Genomic DNA, 27,627 nt, shown 5'->3' on the forward strand with positions numbered 1-27,627 from the left:
ACTCCTTTGGGAGGCTCCTTCACCTTTAGGCCCCTCGGAGAGCAAGGCATCACTAGCGCCACGGTCATAAAGTGGCCATCTAACATATAAGGCGAGCATCTCGCCAAAGTGGCTGATCCTGCTTAAGCATCAAGAAACAAGGGTCGGACACATGAGTGCCAAAATCTTCTAACGGCATGAATCTGAGATGCAGAGTTTCCTTTGGACAGCATTGTGAACATCACCCTACCCTTCTGAAATGTACTGTTACTTGTACTCATGGAACTTTTTGTGGTTTGTTTTTAAAAAAGAATCAGCCTTACCTCATAGCTTTCTGCTCCTCCTCCATCTGCTCTCTGACTTGCTGTAGTTCCTTCAGTAGTTCAAGATCTGTGCCATTCACCCAGGTGTAAACCACGTCGATGGGCATGGGCAGACAGAGCCTAGGGTAAATGCACACGGCCCCCAGCTTATATGCATTTTTCCAACATATTTTGGAATAAGAGTACAACAGTTTAAACTTAGAGGTTATGAAAAAAATCAATGAAAAGGTAATCCAGCCAAGACATATATCACAGAATTGCATGTTTGCAAACTAGAGTGGTGGGACTGACGTTTGTTGAGAACCTTTTCTGTGAGTTGCATTATGCTAGACACTGTGCAATCTGCGTCATTCGGTCCTCCCAACCACCCTGTAAGGAGGCTGCTATCACTCCACTTTCAAGATTGCCGCCGCGTGCTTGGAAGCTCAGTTTAAACTGCTACATTCTTAGTTTAGCAAACGACAGAGCTGGAATGCAAATGCAGTCAAATGTAGAAAGGAAATCAGAAGCTAAACAAAGTTACCAAAAAGCAGTTAGCCAACAGTCCCCAGAGAAGACCTGGCCCCATGTAATGCTGCAGCCATCCACTCCCCGCTGCCCCCAAGCCCAGCCCCTCCCAATCCTCCCTGTCCTGCTTTGCTTTGCTTTTTTCCATAGCACTTTTCACCTTTCTAACATATTAAATAATTAACTTGCTACCTACACTGGTAATTATATGTGTCCCTCCCCAGAATGTAAGCTCAAGAAGGCAGGAAACTTTCCTATTTTGTTCCCTGCAGTACTTGACCGATTCCAAGAGTGCCTGGCACAGAGGAACTCAGTACGCCTTTGTTGAATGGGTCACTGATTTATAGGAGACACTAGCACAGAAGACATTCCCAAACCTGTGTGATTTTTCCCTTAGTATCTTATCTTCAAGATAAAGAACCAGGCAGCCTTTTAATTCTTGAGTATCCAGTCTAAGCTTCATCCTTGTGTTTGTGTTCAGCTTTTACCCCTGCTGAAAGCTTTCTTCCCCTTTCTTTCACCAACTTACCAAACTCCTACTCATCTTTCAGGGCCTGTTCTGGACCTATCATAGGAGTTCATAGTGACAAAGGACACACACTTTAGATGGTTCTGTTTCAAGTTTGATCTTTTTCAAAAAACGATATAGGTGTTCTTTTTAGGCCAAGGACCAAAGCTTACCCTAGCTTTGTCTTCCTCCCAGGCAGGCCCAGGATCAGGCCCGCAGCAGTGTACAGGGCCCCAAAGACTAACCCGAGCATCACGTCTTTGCTTTTGGCTACAATCTGATTACTCAGCACAGGGTTAATTGTCTCATGGGGAAAGAAATGCAGTTTGGTGGTTACATCTTTCAAATTAGGAAAGGAAAAAAATCAATGGTAGAAGTGACAATCACTTTTAGCTTAAAGTAGGTGAGACGACTGGAAGAAAGGAGTGGTTATCCATTCGTTGAACAAATATTTAGTGAGCACTTGGTATGTGCTAGGCACCGTTCTAGGGGCTGGGGACTCAGGAGTAAATAAAAGAAAAGCCAAATCTGTGCCTTCGTGGAGCTTACATTCTAGAAAGGTGAAGACAGGAAATAAACCAAATAAATAAAGTCAGATGACGCTAAATGTTATGGAGAAAATAAAGCAGAACATGGAGATGCAAAGTGTGTCCAGGTGGTAGGGGTGAGTTTTAAATAGGGAGATCAGAGATGGCCTCACTGGAAGGTCAGCAAAGACATGAAGGAAGTGAGGAAGCAAGCCACATGGGTAACTGGGGGTAAAACGGTCCAAGGAAAGGGAACACCATGTGCAAATGCCCTGAGGCAGACAACCCCATCTGAAATAGGCAAGGAACTAGTGGCCAGTGCAGCAGAGACAATGAAAGCAAAGGGAAGAACATAGGAAGAGATGAGGGTCAAAAAGGTACCAGGGGACACGGAGCTTCTTGGGGAAAATGAGGAATCACCTCATACTCAGGCATATGTGATAGCTGAGCATCCACCAACACTCCTGTCAAGGTTCAGCATAGCAGGCAGAATAAAATCTAAATTCCTTCATAATCTGCCCCTCAAGCTTTGGACACTCCAATGGTACACCCTTCCCCAAAGAGGATAAGAACTTGCAGGTTTCTATGCCTCTGAACATGCTTCTCCCTCTGCCTAGAATATCCTTTCTTTCATGCTTCTTTCAACCACTTCCACCTTCCCCAGTCGCCGTCTTCCCTCAGCTCCCACAAAGAGAACGTATTGCTTAACATGCGTCTTCTACGCTATCTTGTACTCTAAAGAATCCTTAGCACTCTGTGCTGTACTATTTTTATGCATGTCTATCTTCCACTAGATGGAGTATCTCCAGGGCGGAAATGGTATCATGCCTTCTGTGCCCTGCTTCATTAACTACCTCCTCCCTTTCCTATATCTTCAGGCTGTCTCCCCACTGTAATGGTATGCAAAAGCTTCCTCATCTAGGCTTTTTCTGCATTTATCTATATCAGTGGTTCTCAAACGTTAACAGGCATCAGAATCACCTGGAGGACTTGTAAGACAGATTGCTGGGCTCCACTCCCAGAGTTTGATTCATTGGGGGGTGGGGGAGGGCCAGAATTTGCAAATCTAACAAGTTCCTAGGAAATGCCAATGCTGCTGGTCACTTTGGGAACTGCTGATTTATATACAGGTTATAGTTCACATTTTTTAGTTAAAAAATCAAAAGCTTCCCCCACTAAAATGCCAGTTCTATATGAAGTCAATGGGTTCCTCTTGTTCATCACTACATGCCTAGGGATAGTGCCTGGTACATGAGTTAGGTTTAATACATACTTGTTGGCTAAATAACTATTAATTAATTCCCTCAATATATACAGCAGTCTTTTCCATTTAAAAAAAAACAAAAAACCTCATATTACTCACATGTAAATTATTCAAGGTCATCTCATTCCCAACTTCTCAGGTAGGCTATACTCAGACTAAAAAATAATTTTAGGGGCCAACTCTGTGGCAAAGTGGTTAAAGTTCAGCGTGGCCCAGGTTCACAGGTTCAAATCCTGGGAGCAGACCTACTCCACTCATCAGCCATGCTGTGGAGGCATCCCACAGACAAAATGGGGGAAAACTGGCACAGATGTTAGCTCAGGTCTAGTCTTCCTCAAGCAAAAAAAAGAGGAAGATTGGCAATGGATGTTAACTCAGGCAAATCTTCCTCACCAAAAAAAAAGAAAGAAAGAAAAAACAAAAGTTAATTTTAAAAAGCAGCTTAAGTGACATATTTTAAAAAGAACAGATTTTTTAAAAGGAAAAGAAAAAGAACTGCATATTCCAAAGCTTTCCTATAAAAGTAATTATCTGCTATTAAAGATTTTTAAATAGAATCAAGAGATATCCATACATGTTCAACTAAGAAAAAAAATATTAAGTAGATAAATGCATTTATGTACTGGCTCTTCCAATAATGCTGCATTACATGATCAGTTTAACTCTCTGGGGTTAAACTGACTGCCCTCGGGAGATCCTGTGATCTGCTCCAGGTCAATGAGTCAGTTGTTTTTCTACTCTTAGATATGATCGTGGCAGTGAGATTGAGTCTTTCGTTCTAACCACGAGACCACTATCTCAGTTCCCAGATGAGAAGGAAGCCTTTATCTAGAGCTGAAGACTAAATAAATCACCTATGACTCAGAACCAAAGTGGTGGTGAGAGTGACACAACTTTTATTTTAATCAGTTAACATAAAGGCACTTCATACTCCCTTGGTTCTCCATTCTATAAAGTAGGTAAGACACTTAGAACTTAAATAGTACCTTAGAAGCAGAGTTAGATTTACACTTACTCTAATATCTACATTTTAGAGATGACCAAGTTGAGACCCAGACTGACTTAATGCCTCACAATGGGTAGCAGCAGACAATTTACATATTCGCTTGTTACTGACAAACAGAAGGGGATTTTTTTTTTCATGCAGGGCAAACAACATTACAAAGACTTGCAGAAAAACTAGCAAAACAATGAAAATTTCCTATAAACATTATGGTATCTTAAAATATATTAGAATATGTGATATGTTATATATGATCCATTTACTTGTCATCATCAAAATTTGGCAATTTTGAAATATTCCTACATGAAAATCAAACTACTTTAATGCAATTTAAAATCAGGAGGAGAAATATTTAACACACACAAAAATATTCTTCAGAAAGAAAACAAAAATGTTTGATTAAAACTGCTGACCTCGGGGCCAGCCCAGTGGTGCAGTGGTTAAGTGCGCATGTTCCACTTCAGTGGCCTGGGATTCGCTGGTTCGGATCCCAGGTGCGGACATGGTACCACTTGGCACGCCACGCTGTGGCAGGCGTCCCACATATAAAGTAGAGGAAGATGAGCACAGATGTCAGCTCAGGGTCAGTCTTCCTTAGCAAAAAGAGGAGGATTGGCAGCAGTTAGCTCAGGGCTGATCTTCCTCAAAAACAAACAAACAAACAAACAAAAAAGTGCTGACCTCAAAATCTGGATTGTCTAAGCTAGTTTGCCTTCTAAAAGTTGTGAAGCTTCTTCAGGGCAGGGACTTATGCAACCGTGCCCCATGAGCACCTAGCACAGCATAAGGCACAGCAGGGTGAGCAGGTACTCAATAAACGTAGAAAAAGACAATACACTTTGAGCTTTTCTTAAGAAAATCAGCATTGCTAAAAAGAAAATTGGAGAAGTAAGAAAGTTCTATGTCACTAGTGATGCGGGGTCGGTGAGCCGAGGAGTTGAAAGAAAGATTTCTTGGACTCTCAAGATCTGGCAGTAGTGCTCTTTTATTTAGGGAATGGTGAGGAATAGCATGGGGACAGGACCCGTGGGCAGTCAGAGCTGCTGCTGCTGCCGCTGGCATAGGGACAGGACCCATGGGCAGGCAGAGCTGGTGCCGGCATGTTGCTGCTGCGTGGGGACAGGACCCACGGGGAGTCAGAGATGCTGCTGGCATGGGGAGCTGCTGCTGCTGCAAACATGGGTGGAGAGTTAGGCTAAATTTAAGGCATAGGTATGTGAGTTATCTCTTTACAAGAAAAAGGAAAGAATATGTAAAAAGAGTTGTTAAAATGCTATCAGTGCCGGTAGGTTCTGGCCATTGGGCGGTCCCACAACTTTTAGATAAGAATCAAACCGGATTGAGTAAATGGCAGAAGTCACTGCTTAAATATTATCCTCAGCTAAAGACAAAGGAGGATGTGGGGGGGGGGGGGGGGCGGTCACTTACATGAGGTTGCCAGACAGTAAACAACTTAAGTTCTTGCCTTTGGTATTGATCAAGAGTTTCTAGAGATAATGCCATCCCCCTTCTTCCTCCTGGCACAGAGAGAAGGCATCTTTACAGATGGAGGTTTCCATTACAAATGTAAATGTTTCCCAACAAAGGGCAAGCAAACCCTACTCCTCAGAGTTGCTTTTATTAAAGGTAACCAGCCCCCTTCTCATTTGCAGTTTTAAAAGTAACCAGCCTAAAATCCTCATCAATTAGGAATCTGTTAATGCAGTAGATCTCAAAGCGTGGTCACCAGACCAGCAGTTTCAGTATCACCAGTGAACTTGTTGGAAATGAAAATTCTCTGAGCCCCTCTGAGACCCACAGACTCAGAAAGTTGGGGGCAGAGGGGTGGGGGAACCATATTTCCTCAAGCCCTGCATGGGATCCTGCTGCACCCCAAAGTTTGAGAACTGCTACCGTAATGAAATGGTTCTCAAACTTTGTAGTCTCCAGACCCTGCACACTTTTAAACATTATTAAGGACCCCAAAAAGCTTTTGTTTATAGGTTATAACTATCCACATTTGCCATATCTGAAAATAAAAGATATTCAAAAATATATGTTAATTCATTTTAAAACAATAGTAAACTCCTTCACAGATTAACATAAATAACTTTTTGTTTTTAAAGATTTTGTTTTTCTTTTTTACTCCCCAAAGCCCCCCAGTACCTAGTTGTACATATTTTAGTTGTGGGTCCTTCTAGTTGCAGTACGTGGGACACGGCCCCAGCATGGCCTGATGAGCAATGCCATGTCTGTGCCCGGAATTCGAACCGGTGAAACCCTGGGCCACCAAAACAGAGCACGTGAACTTAACCACTCGACCACAGGGCCAGCCCCAATAAATAACTTTTTTAATGAAAATATTTTCCAAAACAACAAAAAAATTTAGTGAGAAGAGAAGCATTGTCCTATATTTCTGTAAATCTCTTTAATGACTTAGCAGAAGAAAGCAAGCATCTCATGTCTTCTGTATTCAAACTGTGCCCACATGCTGCTTTGGCTGAAGTACATGAGGAAAACCAGGCTCACGCATATACGTAGCTGGAAAGGGGAGGAGCCTTTTAACAGCCTTTTCAGATAATAGTGGATATTCTTCTATGATACTACACCAAAATAAATAGTAGTTTCTTAAAAATTAGTTGCAGTGTGGAATCTGAAACCACATTATTGAACTTTTTGTGCTTTTATATTAAAATCCATTCATCTTTCTTGCACTTTGAATGGCTCTTTTACCCATGTAAGATTCTGTGACATCAAGGTGTTGGTTATCTGGAAAATAACAGCTTACTGAGTTATGCAGATCTGCCAAATGGTGACACATTTCCTTAATTTTCTTACATAATATTAACCCATGTGATTTTTAGATGACGCCACAAATCTAATCAGAGAAGTCTTTACAATATTGTGAACCTGTTTAGGCTCAAAGTAATGAAAACAAGTTTTCCAAAATTCTAATTTTCACTTGCAAGCTCAAATGTTATCATTGGCAACAAATACTATTAATTGTCTTCCTTTAAGAGACAAGATCTCTTTGTTCATTGTCAAGAAAATACCTGCCAAATAACCAAGTCTGAGTAATCATATGCCATCTGTCCTTTCAAGTTCTAACAATGGTGTTCCATGAAACAGAAGAACTAGTTCAGTTTGCAGCTCAAACAACCACACAAGGACTTTTCCTCAACACAATCCCCATGCAGCCAGGCGCTTGATGTGTGCTTCCCATTTCATCCACAGAACATTAAAAAGATGTGCACTCAAAGGGTCAAGATATAATTGACTTAGTAATTTTTACTGCTTCATCATGAACATTTTTAAGTGAAACTAACTTTTTTCCTTCTCCCTGCAAATACGTGGCAGGAAAGAATACAATGATTCACACTAAGGTGTGGCAATTTTACCCACCACTGCTTTTACACGATCAGTGCAAATGTCTTAGTAAAAACGGTGAATAACACCTTAGTATTGTGATAAAAATAGTTTTAATTTTGCAGATCCCCAGGGTCTTTGAAAACTACTGTTTTAAGAGATCCTAAGAGAAAGATCTAGAGTTTCCCTACCCTACTAGACTACAGCAGATAGTCATATCTCAGTGTCTAAAAAAGAGTAAGGCTCAAAGAGTCAATCTTCTTTGAAGGAGCAAATTCAGGGATGCCATTCATATGTAGGGTGCCTTAAGGACCAAAGCAAAGGGTAAATCTTTAGGTCAACTCAAGGAATCCCACAGCCCTTCTCCACTGAATAGATCTAATTAGCATAGTTATTTTAAAAACTACTTATTTGATAGAAACCACATGGGCACTCATGACAAGCGAATGGAGGGACAAGGAAGGGCTTCTAAGTCCAGGTCAAGGGCTCCAGAGGAATCAGTGGTACAGCCCAGAGCTTCTCAGACAACTGTCAAGGCACACCAACTGACAGCAATTATTGCTTGTAGTTCCACGAGGTTTTCTGGTTCAGCGAGAGTAAAGGGAAGGATTTGTGGGACCTATCCTCAGGAAAAAGTGCACAGTCAGGATCGAGAGAGGTTTCTGCTTATGGCCTCCTCGGACATTTAGACCAAGGACTTTTGTGAGGTTAACTACCTTCGTTAGCCCCTCCCACATCTGCTTTGGTCACCTCCAGCTCCTTGCCCTGTAGTGATCAGTTGTGTGCCATTACAATGGAAAGAAGAGTCAACAGATAACCGCCTAAAGTGAATAAATCGAAAAGGAGAGAATTCTTGTTTCTTTTTGAAAGTCAGAATGATGATTACCAGAAGAATCCAAACAAAAATTCAGTAACAGTGGTCCCTCCGTGTCAGGGGAAATTCAGAATGGAACAGAGATCACTTTACTTTTATTTTTATGTATTGTTTGAAATGTTTTCAACCATACACATATTGCTTTTAGGATATGAAACAATATAAGTAATAGTTTTATCGACAAAAACTGAAAAGAGCCTCTATGATTCATTTTAGCTGCAAGAAGGAAAGGAGGATGTTGGAAAAGATTGCTTCCACTCTGAGGTCTGTCTTGTGAGAGGAAAAAAAAATCTCCAAGGAAAGGAAAGGTTGAAGGCAGCATTCAGGAGTGGCTGCCCCAAGAAGCTTGCCTTAAGGAGAAAAAGACCCAACCTGTGGTCTCCCCACAGCAAGGCAGCAAGATGTGGTGACCAGAGGGGCAGCTGGGGGGGGCCAATCCTGGTGGCTACGACGGGAACAGCCCTGGCTAACAGTGAAGGCAACAGAAGAATACTGACTACGGCTCAGAACTGGCTGCAGAGTAGCCACATAGTTTCCTCATCCTACAGGGGGATGGAATTATCTTTACCTCACAGAACCAGGGTAAGGGTAAAATGCACTCATGGAACTTAAAAGTACTCAATAAACTGCAAGGCAGGATTACTCTTTGGGAATCAGATTTTTCACCCATGAAACATGAGGATGGACTACAAGGTGCCTTCGGATGGGAGCAGTCTTGAATAAGTTAAACCATAGCTACAACTTGGAAAGAGCCCTTCAAACATGATATTTAAAGCATAGGTGAGTTCACGACTCATCAGTTAAGTCCTAATAAGCTACTCCAAATTTGATCTCTTCTCACCGATTCTGAAAGGACTTTCCAGCAATATTGTCTCTGTAGGAATCAAATAAAACGTGGTATTGATCCCGGCTCCATTCCAGAACCACCTAGGAAAACAAAAAAGAAAAAGAAAATGTTTTCTTTGTATTCAATACTAAAAGTATATAGCTGTCATTTTAATTTCATTAAGAATTGTTAAGGCAGCAGGTAAAGCAATCAAAATTCATCCATTCACTCAGTGCTTGCCACTTACAGACATTGTACTCAATCCAGATGAATAAGCTACAATATAAGGATAGTTGTATACATATATAAATACAAGCTATAGTTCCTGGCCTGAGGAAGGAGGAGGGAAATGAAAGAGATTTAAAAGGATGCTATATGAGAATTGGGTCTTGGAGAATGAGTTCCCCAAGTAGGGAGAAAGGGACAGTGCCAGAAGAACACGTTCAAAGGTTGAGAAGCAGCAAGGACGAGTTGTTTGTGGGCAACTGTGCAATTGGCTTTGGCTGGAGCCCAAGTAGTAACTGGAGAGAAATGGGGGTGGGAAAGAAGCTAGGCCCTCTGTGATGTGTCTTGCATGCCATGGGAAGGGGGGCACTGAAGGATTTTAGGGCAGCTACATGATCCATCCAATACTTGGGAAACACTCATCTCACAACAGAGAAGAACACAAGCCAAAACAGAAGAGATTGACAAGATATGGAGAATGACGACCTTACTACCTACGAGGTTTCAGTTGATGACGCTGACAAATATTTCATGAGAAAATGAAAGGCTTTAGATAGGGGCTCTCTCGTGTCTGCATCCCAAATCTATAAACCTACCCACATAGACAGCCCATTTTCTTCTTCACTCCCTTTACCATGGAGGAAGTGTTCCTCCTCCTTGCAAACATCCCATCTCTGTCCACTTTCTCTGGATCTCATCAACTAATCTTCTCAAGGCCTTGCTTCCTTTCTCTTTTCCTCTCAATACGATTATTCCCATCAGCATATAAACTTATTCTAGTATCTCAAGAAAACCTTCCCTTCACTCCCCTCCCCCCTCCAGCTAGTTCCTCTACTCCAAATTCTGTCTCTTTCAAGGGCAAATATCTTTAGAGAGTCACCTCCCACTCCAATATCACTTCTGCCCTCACCATTTCAGTGACCTTACCAAGGCCTTCATGCTGTCATACCCAGTGACGCTTTTCTGATCTCCTTCTTACTCAATTGGTAGTGATTGCCCAGTTCCCCCTTATTGAACCACTTTCTTGGTTTTCCTTCTATTACTCTGGTTACTCCTTTTCAGCCTCCTTTGCCAGGTCATGCTCTTCTATCTGACTTTTAAATGTGTCCTTTCATTCTACTCCTCTTCCTGGAATGCCCTCCTTCCTGCCAAGGATTCTTTCAGCTTCCTCTTCCACAAACCCTAGAATGTGGCCCTGTTATATTCAGAGAGCTGTGGGAGCCCCAGTCATTGAGATTTCTTTCCTGCCAGCAGAAAGGAGAGAAAGGGAAGACATGTCCCGCCTTTAGGAGACTTCTTGGAAGCTGCACTTACCACCTCTGTTTCTACTGGCCAGAACACAGTCACGTGACAACATCTGCCCACAGGGAAGGCCTTGTGGACCTATGTGCCCAGCTGCGACTGCTCATTTCCTTTCATGGCATTTGGGCTTTCCAAGACCTGGCCTCTGACTACCTTGACAACCTCACTTCACTAGAAGCTTCATAAGCACCATAAATTCAACTAAAAATTCTCCCACTCAATGTACCAATTTAAAAGCCAACTGATTTTAAAAGGTATTGATTTAAAAACTGAGGGTCTGATGTGCCTTGTACTAGGTTCACAAAAGAAAATAAGCTATGTTCCCTGACTTCAAGAACTACAGCCAACTTTTTCTTTTTTGGAAAGATTTTATTTTTTTCCTTTTTCTCCCCAAAGCCCCCCGGTACATAGTTGTATATTCTTCGTTGTGGGTCCTTCTAGTTGTGGCATGTGGGATGCTTCCTCAGCGTGGTTTGATGAGCAGTGCCATGTCCACGCCCAGGATAAGAACCAACGAAACACTGGGCCACCTGCAGCGGAGTGCGCAAACAGCCACTCAGCCACGGGGCCAGCCCCTACAGCCAATTATTTTTCACAGAGAAATTTTCTGCCAGCTATAATTGCACTGAAGAAGGAGCATTTGACTCTTTCTAGGAAGACACCAAAAAGACCTCCCTGAATAAGCAATGCTAGCTGCCTTAAAGGATGAGCAAGGAGTCTGTTGGCAGTTCAGCTGGGGAACAGGGGGTGTGTTAGAGGGAACTGCTTCCAGACTGGAAGGGGGAGTGAAGGAGGGGAAGAAAATCAAGGACGACTGCTAGGTTTTCCGTATTTCTATGAGTGACTGATAGTGGGGCCATTTAATGACATAGGAGGAACAGGTGTAGTGGGGATGAGAGCTGTGGGATTCAAAGGTCCTGTTTTAGTCACAGTACATTTGAGCTTGCACGTGCATACAACTGGCCCCTTCAACTGAACTGCAAATTCCAAGAGGACGGGGAATGAACTGTACCTTTAGTATCACACACAGCGCCAAACCCAGTGGCAGGCACATAGCTTTAAAATGCCATCTACTTTGAAAATATGGAATATGCATCTATTTTTAATAATACAATAGTATTGATTTGTGTCAACTTATTGAGCTCAACAAGAAGTGATTCTCCATCAACATCCCTGTGTAGTTTGCAAAAGGACAACCAGTGTATCTATTATTTTTGTAAAACAAACCACAAAAAATAAAGCTCAATATGACTGTTCCTGGCTGGCAGGGATACCCAGAGGTGGAAGGAAAACATCAGAGGGGGCACATTTCACAAATGTCTGAGAACCACTCACATGCTCTATATGTTGACACAATGTGCCTTCCTTCATCAGATAAATTAATCTCACCATCTCCAAACCACTTTGGTGTATTGGAAAGAACAGCAGCAGCAAAGGGTCCTTGTCTAAGACATTTAAGAACATTCCCACCAGTTCAGAGTTCTGCACACTCAGATCTCCAGGGAGGCAGCAGGAATGCAGGGTTATGACTCAGGGAATGTGAGTTTTTACCCAGCTCTGCCACTCAACCTTGAACAAATTACTTAGTCTCTTTGGGCTGTTTCTTCATCTGTAAAATGAAGCAGGTCTGAGCAAATCTCTGAAAGCCCTTCCAGTCCTGAAAGTATAAGACTGAAGGAAGGGCAGAGCTGCGTGGCTGACACTGTATGACTGCCCCAGTTTCCTCCCTGTGCCCACATATCTGGTCCATCAGGACACCGTATCTCTTTCTGTCTTCAGCCTCCTCTGGGTCTCCTGTCCCTGGTCCTAACCCCATCAACATTTAAATTTGATTCCCTTCCATCATAACCATTTCCCTTTTCTGCTTAATCCCAACGGTCAACTAGACCCTATTATAGAAATCTTGCCAAATTCTTTTTTAAGTGAATGAATAATATGCTATATGAGGGATAAAAAAGGAGACTTGCAAATCAAAATTTATCGAAGGGTTAGTTCAGATCATTTTCTAATACTATCAACAATGAAAGAGAGTAGAAATTTGAATGGGCAATGATCAAATTATTTATTCTGGGGTAAACTATAAAAATATAAATACCTTCCAAACAACAAAGAAGACAAAAAAGACTTAAAATTGCAATTAGATCTTGTTTTCAGCCATTATTAGCAATAAACAAGCAAACGGTTAGAGAGGAAAAGGTTCGAGAAACACTAACTACTGGAAAGTCAGGTTTCTTTTCCTCCACCAAGCCCTCCCATATTCTTCAGCCCCATCTGCGTTGCTTGCTTCTCAGAACTCTGAGTAACTTTTATCCTTATCACTTGCATGGAAACCAATTACCTGCTGCCTGGTAACATTTCTTGCCTTGCATCCTTAGCTTTTTTACTGTTATTTACCTTTGCCCCCAAGTTAGTGTCTAGTCAGACCAATCAAGTCATAAACTGCTTGACGGCAGAGAACTATTTACAATTCTATTTATCATCAACTCACACCCTGCACAATTCATTATTCACCATCATCATCTTCTTAATAAATATTACCTGGTTCCAGCAGGAGTGATATAAGACAGCCTGGATTTGGGAATTTGTGACACCTCCAAGGAGAAGCTCCCAGTTCTCCTACTTAGAGGATGTGTGACCTTGAGGAAGTTACAAATGTTCAGGCCTCAACTTCCTCGACTATGAACTAAGTACAAAATCGATCTCATCAGTTTGTAGTGTTGCTGTGGTAGGACGGTGACTCTCACATGACCTGGCTGAATAAAGGGTCTGAGGAGCGTGCCGGGCATACTAGAAGTCAGGGCTAAGCAAGGCATATCTTCCTGAACCGTCCTTTTCATAATGGCAAGACATTATATTGGTAGGAATGCGAATTTTTTATGAAGAAAATGGAAAATTGAGTGATTTTTACAGATACAATGCTGGCCTTCAAAAAATTTCCTACTTGCCATTTTGAGCTATTCCTCCCCCACATACGCCTCCTCTCTACATTCTTCTCCTCAGAGTACTTACTTTCTCTGCCACTAAGGGCAGTTTGTTGGTAAAACTTAACAAACAATGAACTAAAATTTATTTATTTATTTTTCTGCTTTTTCTCTCCAAATCCCTCAAGTACGTAGTTGTATACTTTAGTTGTGGGTCGTTCCAGTTGTGGCATGTGGGGTGCTGCCTCAACGTGGCCTGTGAGCGGTGCCATGTCCACGCCCAGGATCTGAACCGGCGAAATCCTGGGTTGTCGCAGCAGAGCGCACAAACTTAACCACTCGGCCAGGGGGCCAGCCCCCTAAAATTTATTTTTATTAAAAATTTATTTATTTATTTATTTATTTACCTAGTAAAATACTGCATGAGCTCTGAAATACTACACAAATGATGTATTATTTTAAAAGAATTGTAAAAATCATCTAAAGGTAGTTTATTCTACTAGTTAAAAATGTTTATCACTTTTAATAAAGACTCCATTTTAACAGTCACGGCATCCAAAGTATTCAAGATCAATTGTTGGCTAGTTTTTACAAAACGGCAGCCAAAGTCAGTCTTAACGTGCCAACCGCAGAGGAGAAGGGGCGCATCCACACATGCACCAAGCACCACCATGCCAGACACCTCTCTCTATTGAATCCCTGTAACAAGGTAGCACCTGTGAGGCAGGCACTACGATGGCTCATTTTCAGGGAGAAGTTCCAGGCCACATAGCAGTGTGTGATGGGGACGAGATCTGAATCAATCCAACTCCAGAGCCCACGTTCCTGTTTAGCTTCGCCCAGGCTCTCCCAGCTTCTCTAGGCGGCCTCCTCTGGGGCTTATTCACACAGAGCTCACTTTGTCAAACACACATTTATGAATGCAGTCATTCAACCAGTTCTGAAACGGGGATGTCTAGCATCCTTAATTCAATGATCCAGAAACCCTGGCATATTTATAAACGACCACACGTCACATAATACATTTGTGGTTTTCCTCAGTATTTTATTTCTTTGGTTTTTTTTCCTTTCTTTTCTTTTTTTGAGGAAGATTAGCTCTGAGCTAACATCTGCTGCCAATCCTCCTCTTTTTGCTGAGGAAGACTGGCCCTGAGCTAACATCCGTGCACATCTTCCTCTACTTTATATGTGGGACACCTATCACAGCATGGCGTGCCAAGTGGTGTCATGACCGAACCCAGGATCCGAACCAGCGAACCCCAGGCTGCCGAGTAGCAGAATGTGCGAACTTAACAGCTGCGCCACCGGCCCGGCCCCCTCCTCAGTATTTTAGAATGTGTTCCTTTAACTGGTTTGTGCATACAAATGCTAAAATCTTCAGATGATAAACTTTTTAAAATTATAAAACCAGTATACACTTGTGTTGAAGATTTTTATGATTCCAGAACAGGGTCAAATGCAAGCCTGTGGTGGAATACTGGTGAATGAGATACCAGCCCTATAATCCTTTGTATCAGAGGGATCCCCTAGCCAAGGAAAGGAAAAAGGTAATTACTAAGAAGAGAACTGGCATATAGCGCAAAGATAATAAGATTCACCATCAGAAGACATGAGTTTAAATCTGGCACTTATCAATAATAAAATCTAGGGTACTTCTCTTTTCTCAATTTCTTCTTTTGTAGAATGAGGATATTAGTATTACCAATTTCATAAGATTGTTTTGATGCGTAAATGAGATGTACAAATCATAAAGGGCTCTACCACAATACTTACATGCAAACCATTCACACGTCTCTTAAAGACAGCATTTACAATGCTGCAATATAATTTACCTTTTAAAATATCTGTCTACACCTCTGTGAGCAACTCAAAGACAAGAACTTGATCTCCTTCTTATTTTTATTCCCAGAACCTTGCATAGTGCCTGGCACAAGATTAACAAACATTCTAGAATGAATGAATATGGCTACTGATTTTACAAGGTGAACATCTTGGAACAGCTCACCCTCCATGGTTTTCCTCCAGAACCTCCTGGTTTCAGAGCCATTCCCAGTGTCAGAGTAAAGGCTAAAGGCTACAGTCATAAAAAGACACTAGCAGGCCTAGGCGCACAAGGATATAAAACTCTCTCTGTAAAAGAACATGTCGCTTTCTCAATTTTTCAGGCGTAGAAGTGTGACAAGCTACCCTACAAAACTTACACCGTCGAGGCTCTCCAACCTCAAGCAGTAAGCACTCTAAGTAACACTGACAGAGCTTTTCAGACATTGGAAGTTTATAATATTCCTAAATTACAACAGCTTCTTCAAAGTTTTTGAAAACGAAATTTATTTTGCATTAAGAGGCACTACAAGAAAGACGAAGATATCTTAAAGATAATCCAAACTTTATCTTTTCTACTTACCCTCCTCCTCCTTCGATATCAATCAGGAAGTCAAATCTGCTCATCACTAGCCGTGTCTGGGGAGGGCCCACTTTCTGGTTAAGAGAAGGAAGTCCTCTCACTGTGTCCCACTTGGTGGAAGCGATGAGAGAGTTCGCTGGGGTCTCTTTTATAAGGGCACTAATCCCATTCATGAAGTCTTCACCCTCAAGATCTAATCACCTCCCAACGGTCCCACCTCCTCATACCATCACACTGGGGATAAGGTTTCAACACAGGAATTTTGAAAGAACATAAACATTCAGTCTCCAGTATTTCCCAATGCAAAGGGGCTAAAATAAAACATTAACACATTTCATATTAGGAACTGAATGGTTATTAAAACTGAGGTGTTTTCCCCTTTTTAACATAAAGGAAAGGATCCAAACCCAAGAAGTATGACCACTATTTACTCAAACATTAACTAAACCCCAAGACACTTTTCTAGATCATTTCTACCTTCCTGAATACTTCACAGAATTAACACATCGTATATTTGTCGAACATTTTAAGGAGCACAAAATGGAAATAAAGGCCCTGTCCTCGAGGAGCTGACATCCCTATTAAGGACTAATCATTTACTTGAATGAAATGATTTCGGAGTACTTATTGATGAACTTTAAATGAGTACAGACTGAAAGAGATTACTGTCAGGGAAAAGGAATAATCAAGGATAGGGCTAACCCTGACAGCTTCACAAAATCCCTCTCCTTTGCCTAGGAGAGAAAGCTGAGATTTTTAAGGAAATAAAGCTGTGGAGAGAAAGAGAGGACTGTTTGTCACTTTTAGGGGGTGGGGGGGTTAAGAAAATAATGAAGGAAAGTGTATTAAAAGGCAGAATTAAGAATGTTAAACCTTTGATGGTATACTTTATAAATGGTAAAAAAGTTACATCTCAAGGAAAAAAAGAGAACTTCTTGCAACCACACTTGGATAAAAGAAGAAGGGGAAAAAAAACTACCAAAGATACTTTCAAAAAGTATTCATACCAAGACAAAAAACAACAAATGTTGGACAGATTGTAGAGAAAAGGGAACCCTCATCCACTGCTGGTGGGAATGCAAACTGGTGCAGCCACTACGGAAAACAGTATGCAGATTTTTCAAAAACTTAAAAATTGAAATATCATACAATCCAGCTATTTAACTAGTGAGTACTTACCCAAAGAACTTGAAATCAACAATTCAGAGACGTATGCACCCCTATGTTTATTGCAGCATTATTCAGAATAGCTAAGATGTGGAAGCAACCCAAGAGCCCATCAACTGTGGACTGGATAAAGAAGACGTAGTGTGTGTATACACAATGGAATACTACTCAGCCATAAAAAAAGACAAAATTGTCCCATTACCAACATGGATGGACCTTGAGGGTATTATGTTAAGCGAAATAAGCCAGACAGAGAAAGACAAACACCTCGTGATTTCACTCATATGTGGAAGATAAACTAACACATGGACAAATAGAACAGATTAGTGATTACCAGAGAGGAAGTGACCCCTTTGTCTCCCTGAAGCTGCTGCTGCCAAGCCCCTTAGCGCTATAAAACCCTGCTGTTGTGTGTTCTTGAGGAGGTGGATTTGAGCAAACCCAGGCTCCACCTACTCGTTCTGGCCAATGCAAATAAATCTTTCTCCATCTCCAAGCCTAGAGGTCTCAGCATTTGGTTTACTGTGCATCAGGCACATGAACTTGATATTAAGAGGTCTGATACCATAACTAGTCAAACTAAGGTTTCTTTTTAATTTTATTTTGGCAACATTTAATTGCCATAAGAAAGGTTAGTGTGGGGCTGCCGCATGGCCTAGTGGTTAAGTTCAGCATGCTCCACTTCAGTGGTCCAGGTTCAATTCCTGGGCACAGACCTACGCCACTGTTGGTGGCCATGCTGTGGTGGTGACCCACCTACAAAACAGAGGAAGATTAGCACGGCTGTTAGCTCAGAGTGAATTTTCCTCAAGCAAAAAGAGGAAGATTGGCCACAGATGTTAGCTCAGGGCCAATCTTCCTCAGCAAAAAAAGAAAGTTAGTGAAATAAGATGAAATTTTACAAAATATCTGCTTGTGACACTGCACTTATCTCCATTAACAAATGAATTTTCTCTCATACTGTTACGTAGATAAAAACAGTTTTAAATACACCAAGAAGAGGACTCTTTTTATGAGTTTGAAGTGCAGAAAACTCACAAATTAGGTGAACATAATGTTATATATTTTTAAATAGCTGCACAACCCTTTTAAAAAATCACCCCTTTCCTGAGGGGAAATTAGCAATACGTATCAAAGGACCAGAGAAATGTTCTGGTCTTTTGCTCTGATTAATTCCACTTCTAGAAATACACACCAAGAAAAGCATCATAGATGTACCCAAAGACTTCTGTATAAATATGATGACAGTTATTACTTTTAAAAAATAAAATAGTTTAAAAATTAAACAATAGGTACTTGGGTAAATAAATTTTGATATTCATACAAATATCACAAAGCTATTAAAAATAACGTTTTCAAACAATTATTAAAAACTTAGCAACTTAATTTAGTCAGTCAAAAGCATGTGACATCATTCTAGACTCTGAGGACACAGCAATGGCCAAAACAAATTTTCTCCCTTTGTAGAGAACACAAACTAGTCAAGAGATAAAGTGTTTGATATATTATTATGTGAAAAAAGCAACAATCAAAACCATCAGTCTTGGGGCCAGCTCAGTGGTTAAGTTCACATGCTCTGCTTCCACGGCCCAGGGTTTCACCGGTTCGGATCCTGGGCATGGACATAGCACCGCTCATCAAGCCATGCTGAGGCAGTGTCCCACATGCCACAACTAGAAGGACCCACAACTGAAAATATACAAGTATGTACCGGGGGGGCTTTGGGAGAAAAAGGAAAAATAAAATCTATAAAAAAAAAATTTTTTTTTAAACTATCAGTCTGGCGCATGAGGTCAGCAAAAAGGCAGAGTAGGCAACTCCAATCCCTCATCCCCCCAAAATCAAAAAACAAGCAGAAACTACCAGAACAAGAGAAGACAAACATTGTATGAAACACCCACTATATGAAATGTCCAGAATAGGCAAATCGATAAGGACAAAAAGTAATTAAAAGTTACCAGAGCCCAAGGAGAGAATGGAGAGTTACTGATTAATGATTACAGTTTCTGTTGGGGGTGATAAAAAAATTTTGGACATAGCGGTAAGGGTTGCAAAACAATGTAAATGCAATGAATGCCACTAAGTGGTACACTTAAAAGTCATTAAAATGGCCAATTTTATGTTATATGTGTTTTGCCACAATAATTTAAAAGAGAAGTAAGTCACTAAAGTACTCCTCCCAAAAGAGTAATAAAAGACCATTACAAACAACTCTATGACCACAGATTTGATAACTGAGATGAAATGGACCAAATCCTTGAAAGACACAATCTACCAAAGCTCCAACAAGGATAACAGATGATTTGAATAGGCCTATACCAATAAAAGAACTTGAATCAATAATTAACAACCTTCTAAAAGAGAATGCACCAGGCCCCGATGGGTTCACTGGTGAATTCTACCACATGTTTAGGGAAGAAATGACACCAATTCTCTACAATATTCCAGAAAACAGGAGCAGAGGGAACACTTCCTAACTCAGTCTATGTGGAAAATTACACGCCAATATCTCTCATGAACATAGATGTGAAAATCCTCAGTAAAATGTTATCAAATCAAATCCAATAATGTATAAAGAGAATTACATACTACAATCAAGTGGGATTTATTCCAGATATGAAAGGCTAGTTCAACATTCAAACTCAATTAACATAATCCATCACATCAACAGGCAAAAGAAGAAAAATCATACGATTATATCAATAGATGTAGAAAAAAGCACTTGACAAAATCCAACACCTATTTTTGATTATTAAAAAAACCTCTCAGAGGCTGGCCCGGTGGTGCAGCAGTTAAGTGTGCATGTTCTGCTTCGGCGGCCCAGGATTAGCCAGTTCGGATCCTGGATGCAGACCTACACATTGTTTGACAAGCCATGCTGTAGCAGGCATCCCACATATAGAGTAGAGGAAGATGGGCACAGATGTTAGCTCAGGGCCAGTCTTTCTCAGGAAAAAGAGGAGGATTGGCAGCAGATGTTAGCTCAGGGCTAATCTTCCTTAAAAACAAAAAACCTCTCAGCTAACTAGGTATAGAGGGAAACTTCCTCAACTTGCTATCTATGAAAAACCTACAGCTAACACACTTAATGGTGAGAAACTTGAAGTTTGTCCACTAAGATGAGAAACAAGGCAAGGATACGCCCTCTCACTCCTGCTTTTTGACATCCTATTGGAAGTCCTAACAAATGCAATAATACAAGAAAAGGAAATAAAAGGTAAATAGATTCGGAAGGAAGAAGTAAAATTGTCTTTGTTCACAGATGACATGATTGTCTCTGTGGAAAATCCCAAAGAATTGACCAAAAGAAATCTCCTGAAACTAATAAACAATTAGTTGCAGGATACAAGGTTGCCAGATACAAAGTTAACAGACAAAAGTCAATTGCTTTCCTATACACCAGCAATGAACTATATGATGTTCTGGAAAAGGCAGAACTATATACACAGCAAAAAAAAAAAAAAAAAAATCAGGGACCAGCCCAGTGGTGTAGTGGTTAAGTTCACACACTCTGCTTCAGCGGTCCAGGCCCCACAGGTTCAGATCCCAGTTGCAGACCCACACACTACTCATCAAGCCATGCTTTGCTGGCATCCCACACACAAAATAGAGGAAGATTGGCACAGATGTTAGCTCACAGCCAATCCTCCCCAGGCAAAAAGAGGAAGATTGGCACAGATGTTAGCTCACAGCCAATCCTCCCCAGGCAAAAAGAGGAAGATTGGCACAGATGTTAGCTCACAGCCAATCTTCCTCACCAAAAAAAAAAAACCAAAACGAAAACAAAACAAATTGGTGCTTGCCAGGAGGAGGGATGACTAGGTGGAACATGGGGCAAAGGCGTTTTTATGGTGGTGAAACTATTCTGTATGATACTGTAATGGCAAACACACATGACGTTATGTGTTTGTCAAAATCTACAGAACTGTACAACACAAAGAACAAATCTCAGTGTTATCTACGTTCATTAGTTAATAATGTGTCACTATTGGCTCACCAATCATAAAAATGTACCACACTGATACAAAATGTTAAAATAGGGGGAATATGCTGGGGGAGGGAGGTATGTAGGAACTTCCTGTACTTTCCACGCAATTTTTTCTGTAAACTTAAAACTTCCCTAAAAAATAAAATCCATTACAATTACTGTAATGGTTAATTTTAGGTCTCAACTTGACTGGGACTCAGGGTGCCCAGATATTTGATCAAACATTATTTTGGGTGTGCCATTGAGAGTGTTTCCAGATGAAATTAACATTTGAATCAATATACTGAGTAAAGCAGCTTGTCCTCCCTGGTGTGGATGGGCCTCGTCCAATCAGTTGAAGGACTAAATAGAACAAAAAGGCTGAGTAAGAGAGAACCTCCTCTGACCTGACTGCCTTGAGCTGGAGCATCTGTTTTTTTCCTGCCTGCAGACTCGAACTGAAATATCAGCTCCTCCTGGGGCTCGAGCCTGCTGACTTTCAGACTGGAACGACACCATCAGCCTTCCTGGTTCTCTGGCTTTTGGACTCCAACTAGAACTACATCGTTGGATCTCCGGGGTCTCCTGCCTACTGAAGGCAGACCTTGGAAAGTTAGCAGCCTCCATAACCATGTGAGCCAATTCCATACAATAAATCTATTTCCTTACTCACACATACACATACACACATCCTATCAGTTCTGTTTCTCCGAAGAACCCTAATATAATTATATATTATAATGTATATCAACTAAACCTACACACTTTCTATTAAGGTCAAATTGAGAGACTGCTCCCTGCAAGTGACTTTCTATATTTAGATACGAGGAAAAATTATTTCTGCACTCAACTTCTGGGCGCCAGGCTCTATTCGAGGGGCCGAGAATACAGTGGTGGATAAGATAGTTAGGCTGAATAGACAGAAGCTCTGTTCCCACAGAGCTTACATTTTAGTGGTAACAGATAAGACATTAAATAAGAAAATAGAGAGGGCTGGCCACATGGCCTAGTGGTTAAGCTCGGTGCACTCCACTTCAGCAGCCCGCATTTCATTCCCAGGTGTGGAACTACACTTTTCAGCGGCCATGCTATGACAGTGACCCACATACAAAACAGAGGAAGATCGGCACATAAGTTAGCTCAGGGAGAATCCTCCTCAGGCAAAAAAAAAAAAAAAAAAAAAAGGCCATACATACATACACATTTTCAGACTAATTAAAAAAAGAAGAAAAAGGGGAATACAATAAGGAATGACCTGGTGAAAGAGGCTGCCTTAGGGTGGATGGTGGGGAAGGCCCACCTGAGAAGGTTTTACTGAGCTGAGACCTATATGACAAGAAGGAGCACATCACAGGAGGGTCTGGACACAGCATTCTCCAGCCTGATGGGGCAGCACTGCAAAGGTCCTGAGGCAGAAACAAATTGGACGTGTTCAAGGAACCCCAAAAGAGGGTGAATGCACCAGTTCAGAGCCAAACCTTGGGAAGTTGCGCAAGTATCCACCTGACTCTTTGAGCCTTTACCAATGCTTGAGAAGAGCACGTCCAGGCTGGCCCACTGGTTCCAGGAGGATGAAAGACACATGAGGTGCAGAGCCAACCAAGTCCAACCCACATGAGCCAACTCCCAAGCAGCCCGCACAGCCCAGAGAATAAATAATGGTCATTCTAAGCCAGGGTTTGGCAAACGTCTCCTGTAAAGGGCCAAACAGTAAACATCTTAGGCTCTGCAGGCCACTCGGTTTCTCGTACAACTACTCAGTTCTGTCGTTCTAATGGGAAAGCAGCCATAGACACTAGTAAACGAATGAACACGGCTATGTTCCAATAAAACTTTATTTATGAACACTGTTATTCAAAATTCATGTAATTTTCATGTGTTATGAAATATTATTCTTTTTAATTTTTTAAAGCCACTTAAAAATCTAGAAACCATTCTTAGACTGTGCCATAGAAAAACAGGTGTAATTTGCTCCTCCTGTTTCAAGCCAGCAAATTTGGGGGCAGTGTGCTACGGAATATTTTTGTAGAAATAATTACATGATATACAGTGGATACACGATACAGCCTGCTCAAAGAAGTGGGCAGGCCTGGCACATTTAGGATCTTATACACAGACCATTGGAAGGAGTCTAGATTTTCTACTATGTACAATGGGTATGATGTAAGCTGATTCACATTTTTAAAAATATGTTCTGGGGGGCTGGCCTGGTGGTACAGTGGTTAAGTTTAGCACACTCCACTTTGGTGGCCCAGGTTCACAGGTTCGGATCTTGGATGTGGACCCACACCATGTATCAAGCCATGCTATGGCAGCATCCCACGTACAAAAGAGAGGAAGATTGGCACAGATGTTAGCTCAGGGCCACTCTTCCTCACCAAAAAAGAAAAAAAAAACCCCACTCTGGTTGCAATGTGGAGAATAGACTGTAATGCAGCAACAGTGGTGAGAGATCATGATAGCTTATACTTGTATTTGCATAACAGAAGTACCACATATTTCTTGTTAAATGCTTGGAGCAGAGGCTCTCAAACTTGTTGGTCTCAGGACTCCTTTATACTCTTAAAAATTATTTAAGATTCTAAGGAGCTTTTTTTTTCAAATGTGGGTTATACCTATTGATATTCACCATATTAAAATTAAAACAGGAGGGACGGGCCCGGTGGCACAGTGGTTAAGTTCGCATGTCTGCTTCTCAGTGGCCCAGGGTTCGCTGGTTCAGATCCCGGGTGCGGACATGGCACTGCTTGCCAAAAGCCATGCTGTGATAGGCATCCCACGTATAAAGTAGAAGAAGATGGGCATGGATGTTAGCTCAGGGCCAGTCTTCCTCAGCAAAAAGAGGAGAATTGGCAGTAGTTAGCTCAAGGCTAATCTTCCTCAAGAAAAAAAATAAATAAAACAGGAAAACTTTAAATATTTGTTCATTTATGAAGAAATAAACCCACTACATGTTAACATAAATATTTTAACGAAAAACTACATTTTCCCAACCAAAAAAAAATTTAGTGAGAAGAGTGACACTGTTTTTAACTTCTGCAAATTTCTTTACTATCTGGCTTAAACTGGACATCTGGAGTATCTGTCTGTTCTGCATTCAATCTGTTAGAATGCCACATGTCCTGTAGGCCTCTGAAAACTCTGCTGTACTCTCATACGAGAATGAAAGCAAACATGCAAATAATGTCTTAGTATGATTACAAAAATACTTTTGACCTTGAGGATTGCTAGAAAGGGTCCCCATGCCACACTTTGAAAACTGCTGGCTTAGAGAAACAGCTTACTTTTAAAGATTTTATTTTTCCTTTTTCTCACCAAAGCCCCTCAGTACATAGTTGTATATTACTAGTTGTGGGTCCTTCTAGTTGTGGCATGTGGGACGCCGCCTCAGCATGGCCTGATGAGCAGTGCCATGTCCACACCTAGGATCCAAACCAGCGAAACCCTGGGCCACCGAAGCGGAGCGTGAACTTAACCACTCAGCCACGGGGCCGGCCCCTTCGGCTGACTTTTAAATGCTACAGCCTCAGTGATTTTGAAAGTACTCTGATGTAAGTTACTCTACCTCACATACTATACAGCAAGGATAATTTTAAACTAAAGAGACTTGCCCGAAGTCAAGCAATGAGTCAGCAATAGATAATGCCAGTTTCCGAAAGCAAACATATCTTTCTTTCAGGCCTTTGTAAAATTATGAAAATCAGTATTCAGAGCCTGCCGACTCTGAAGCATTGCCCTCCATGTGGTATTGTCACTTGGATTCCTACCACACCCCACAGTCTCCTGCTACCAGTTCTCTTCCACCTGCAATTCATCCTCCAACTTACCTCTAGAGCAACTGTTCCACACACAGACTAACTCATCACTCCCTTGCTTACAATCATTTGAATGGTCTCCACTGTCTTCAGGATGAATCCAAATTCCTTAGCATCACTCAACAGACAAGTCCTAAAGTGGCCGCTGTCCGCATCTCCAGCTCCAAGCATCGGTGTGTGCAGCAGCCCTTCAGAACTACTTTTGTTCCCAGAAGGGGGAAGTGCCTCTCCTTTCCATACCGCTACCTGGATGGCATCCTGAACTTCAAAGGGGTGGGGGGCTCCCCTTTCTTCCGTCAGCCATCTCCTTCAAGGTCAAGCTCAGATGTCACCCTGGCTGAGAAACTTTGCCTGACACCCATGCCTATCTCTTCGACTTAATTTATCATGATGCATTTAAGACTGTCTCTTTGCTCGTCCATCTCCCTGTCTGGAGAGTGAGTTGCTCAAGAGCAGAAAGAAACTGAACCATCTTTGTGTCTCTAGTAAGCAACAGAGTACCTGGCCCAGAGTAAATGCCTCCATAAACCTCTGCCGAATAAACAACTTCTGAAAATTTGGAATCAAGCAGAGAGAGGAATGAAGTTAATGAAATGTGGTAATGAAGGGGGGGAAAAGGTACACCAAGCGGAAAGATAAACTAGAACCTAAAGGAAAAAAGAATTTTAGGAAGCAATTTTAAAGTGGGCGATACGGTTTTTAGTCTGACCACAGAACGTATTTGGCTGTCCCTGCACGAGTGTGCCTTGGTAACATTTTTGAAAGATCACTTCTTTTTCTTGCTTAATTTAGTGCATGTATGAATCACAAACAGGCTGACTAATCACCTGCTAAACAGACTGCACGTGGATCACGAGACTGGAACAATCACTCTAAAGGACAGCAGAAATTTAAAAAGATACAGCATGAATATATATAACCTATTACAAGCTACACTTGTTACATTTTAGAGGGAACTAGAAAGGAAGCCTGCATACTTTAAAGGTGCAGGCTGTATTAAATCAATAAAGCACTGCTCCCTCTGCTTTCATACCAACCATAATAGAGCACACTCAGGTAGAGAAATCATTGTGAACTTTTCTGCTCTGTCTCTAAGGAAAGATTAACATACTCTTCAGTGACCTCGGGCATCGGCCGAGAAAGGAGGTCTCCTCTGCTGCCTTCATGAGCATCGTGGCCAAGGGGAGAACAGTCCCGGGACAGGACACGATGCAGTTAATTAGCATTAAGGAACGCCCTGCACCAGGCCCTATGCAAGGTGCCTTAAATACGTCAGACATCTCACTTCAGCCACCTTTCCTCACCAGGCTCAATCAGAAGCAGTGGGCAAAAATAAATTTTTATAAGTATTCATTCAACAAATATTCACTGAGCTCCTATAGTTAGGGTCTTGGAGAGCCAATGAACTTGTCTATCTTGCTCACTTTTGTATCCCAACATATCAGCGAAGTGTCTGGCACATAATGGAACATAAAGACCAGATGATTTTGCCTCCTAAATCTCTCGGATCTGACCACTTCTCTTCACGTGCCCTTCCACCAGCCTAGCCCAAGGCCCCTGACTAACTGCCCCACAGCCATTCTTGCTCCCTCTAATTCAGGGTTTCTCAACTTTGGCACTATTGACCTTTAGGGTCTGATAACTCTTTTTCGCGGGGGCTGTCCTGCGCATTGTAGGATGTTCAGCAGCATCTTGGCCTCTATCCCTGAGATGCCAGTACATAACCTTGAGTGGTATCCCATTGTTCTCAGGACAAAGACCTAAAGCCTAAACACCTAATCTACCACGTGCTGGGAACAGGGCACCACCAATGGCACCAGTCTCCCCTAGAACCGCACTTTCTCTTACTCTCCACCCCTCAGCCACATGAGCCTTTTTTCACCTTCCTAAATGTACCCCAATTTCAAGACTTTCACACTGTTTCTAGGGCCTGAGCAATACTGACACTTTGGGCTGGATCTTTGTTGTGGGGTGCTGTCCCGTGCATTGTAGGATGTTTAACAGACTATCTGGCGTCTAGCCACTAAATGCCAGTAGCACCAACCCAAGATGTGACAACTGAAAATGTCTCCAGACATTGCCAAATGCCTCTGGGGGACAAAATCACCCTCAGTTGAGAACCAATCGCCTAGAGTAGACTTGCCCTCCTCTGTCCTCTGCCTCAGTAGTCTGACCCTTCAGTTGAGCTCAAACTGCATCTCGAAAGCCTCTCCTGCCCCAGCCACCAGATAAGACCAGACACTGCTGGTCTCTTGCACAACACCCTCTCCTTTGGAGCATTTCTCACAATTGTAATTAAGTAGCATTTAATGTCTGACTGTACAACCAGAATACAAACTCCTTCTCTGGAGAAACACATCTGCTTTGTTCACTGCTGTATGCCCAGAGGCCTGGCACAGGGCTCGACAAATATTTACTAACTGAATGAATGACTCAAGTGCTCTGCTGGGGCACCAGGACTCCAAGATAAGAAAGATAATGTCTTTGTGCTCAGGATGCTGAGTACAGGAACGGCAAATACATTTCATCTCCTGGGCAAGCTCAATTAACTGCACTGAGAAGCTGTGCAGGTAGAAACAAAAGTTTCTTCTGAAACATCAAAACACCAGATATCACACTCCAAAGTGCAGTGTTAATCAAGATGTGAAGTTTCCTATGGAGGGGGTTGAA

General features: G+C 41.8%; 1 protein-coding gene across 2 annotated transcripts in view; it reads right to left on the reverse strand.

The window, feature by feature from the left end:
* The window catches only part of GNPTAB (N-acetylglucosamine-1-phosphate transferase subunits alpha and beta), a 75,114-nt gene that overhangs the window by 41,577 nt on the left and 5,910 nt on the right, over nucleotides 1–27,627 (reverse strand). For both annotated transcript variants that reach the window (XM_014835021.3, XM_070507158.1), the window contains exons 2-3: nucleotides 9,172–9,257; nucleotides 303–422 (exon numbers count right to left, since the gene is read on the reverse strand). In XM_014835021.3, coding sequence (XP_014690507.2) covers nucleotides 303–422; nucleotides 9,172–9,257 — 206 coding nt within the window. The remainder of the gene's footprint in view (nucleotides 1–302; nucleotides 423–9,171; nucleotides 9,258–27,627) is intronic.

The sequence above is a fragment of the Equus asinus genome, chromosome 4, assembly GCF_041296235.1.
Source record: "Equus asinus isolate D_3611 breed Donkey chromosome 4, EquAss-T2T_v2, whole genome shotgun sequence".
NCBI lineage: Eukaryota > Metazoa > Chordata > Mammalia > Perissodactyla > Equidae > Equus > Equus asinus.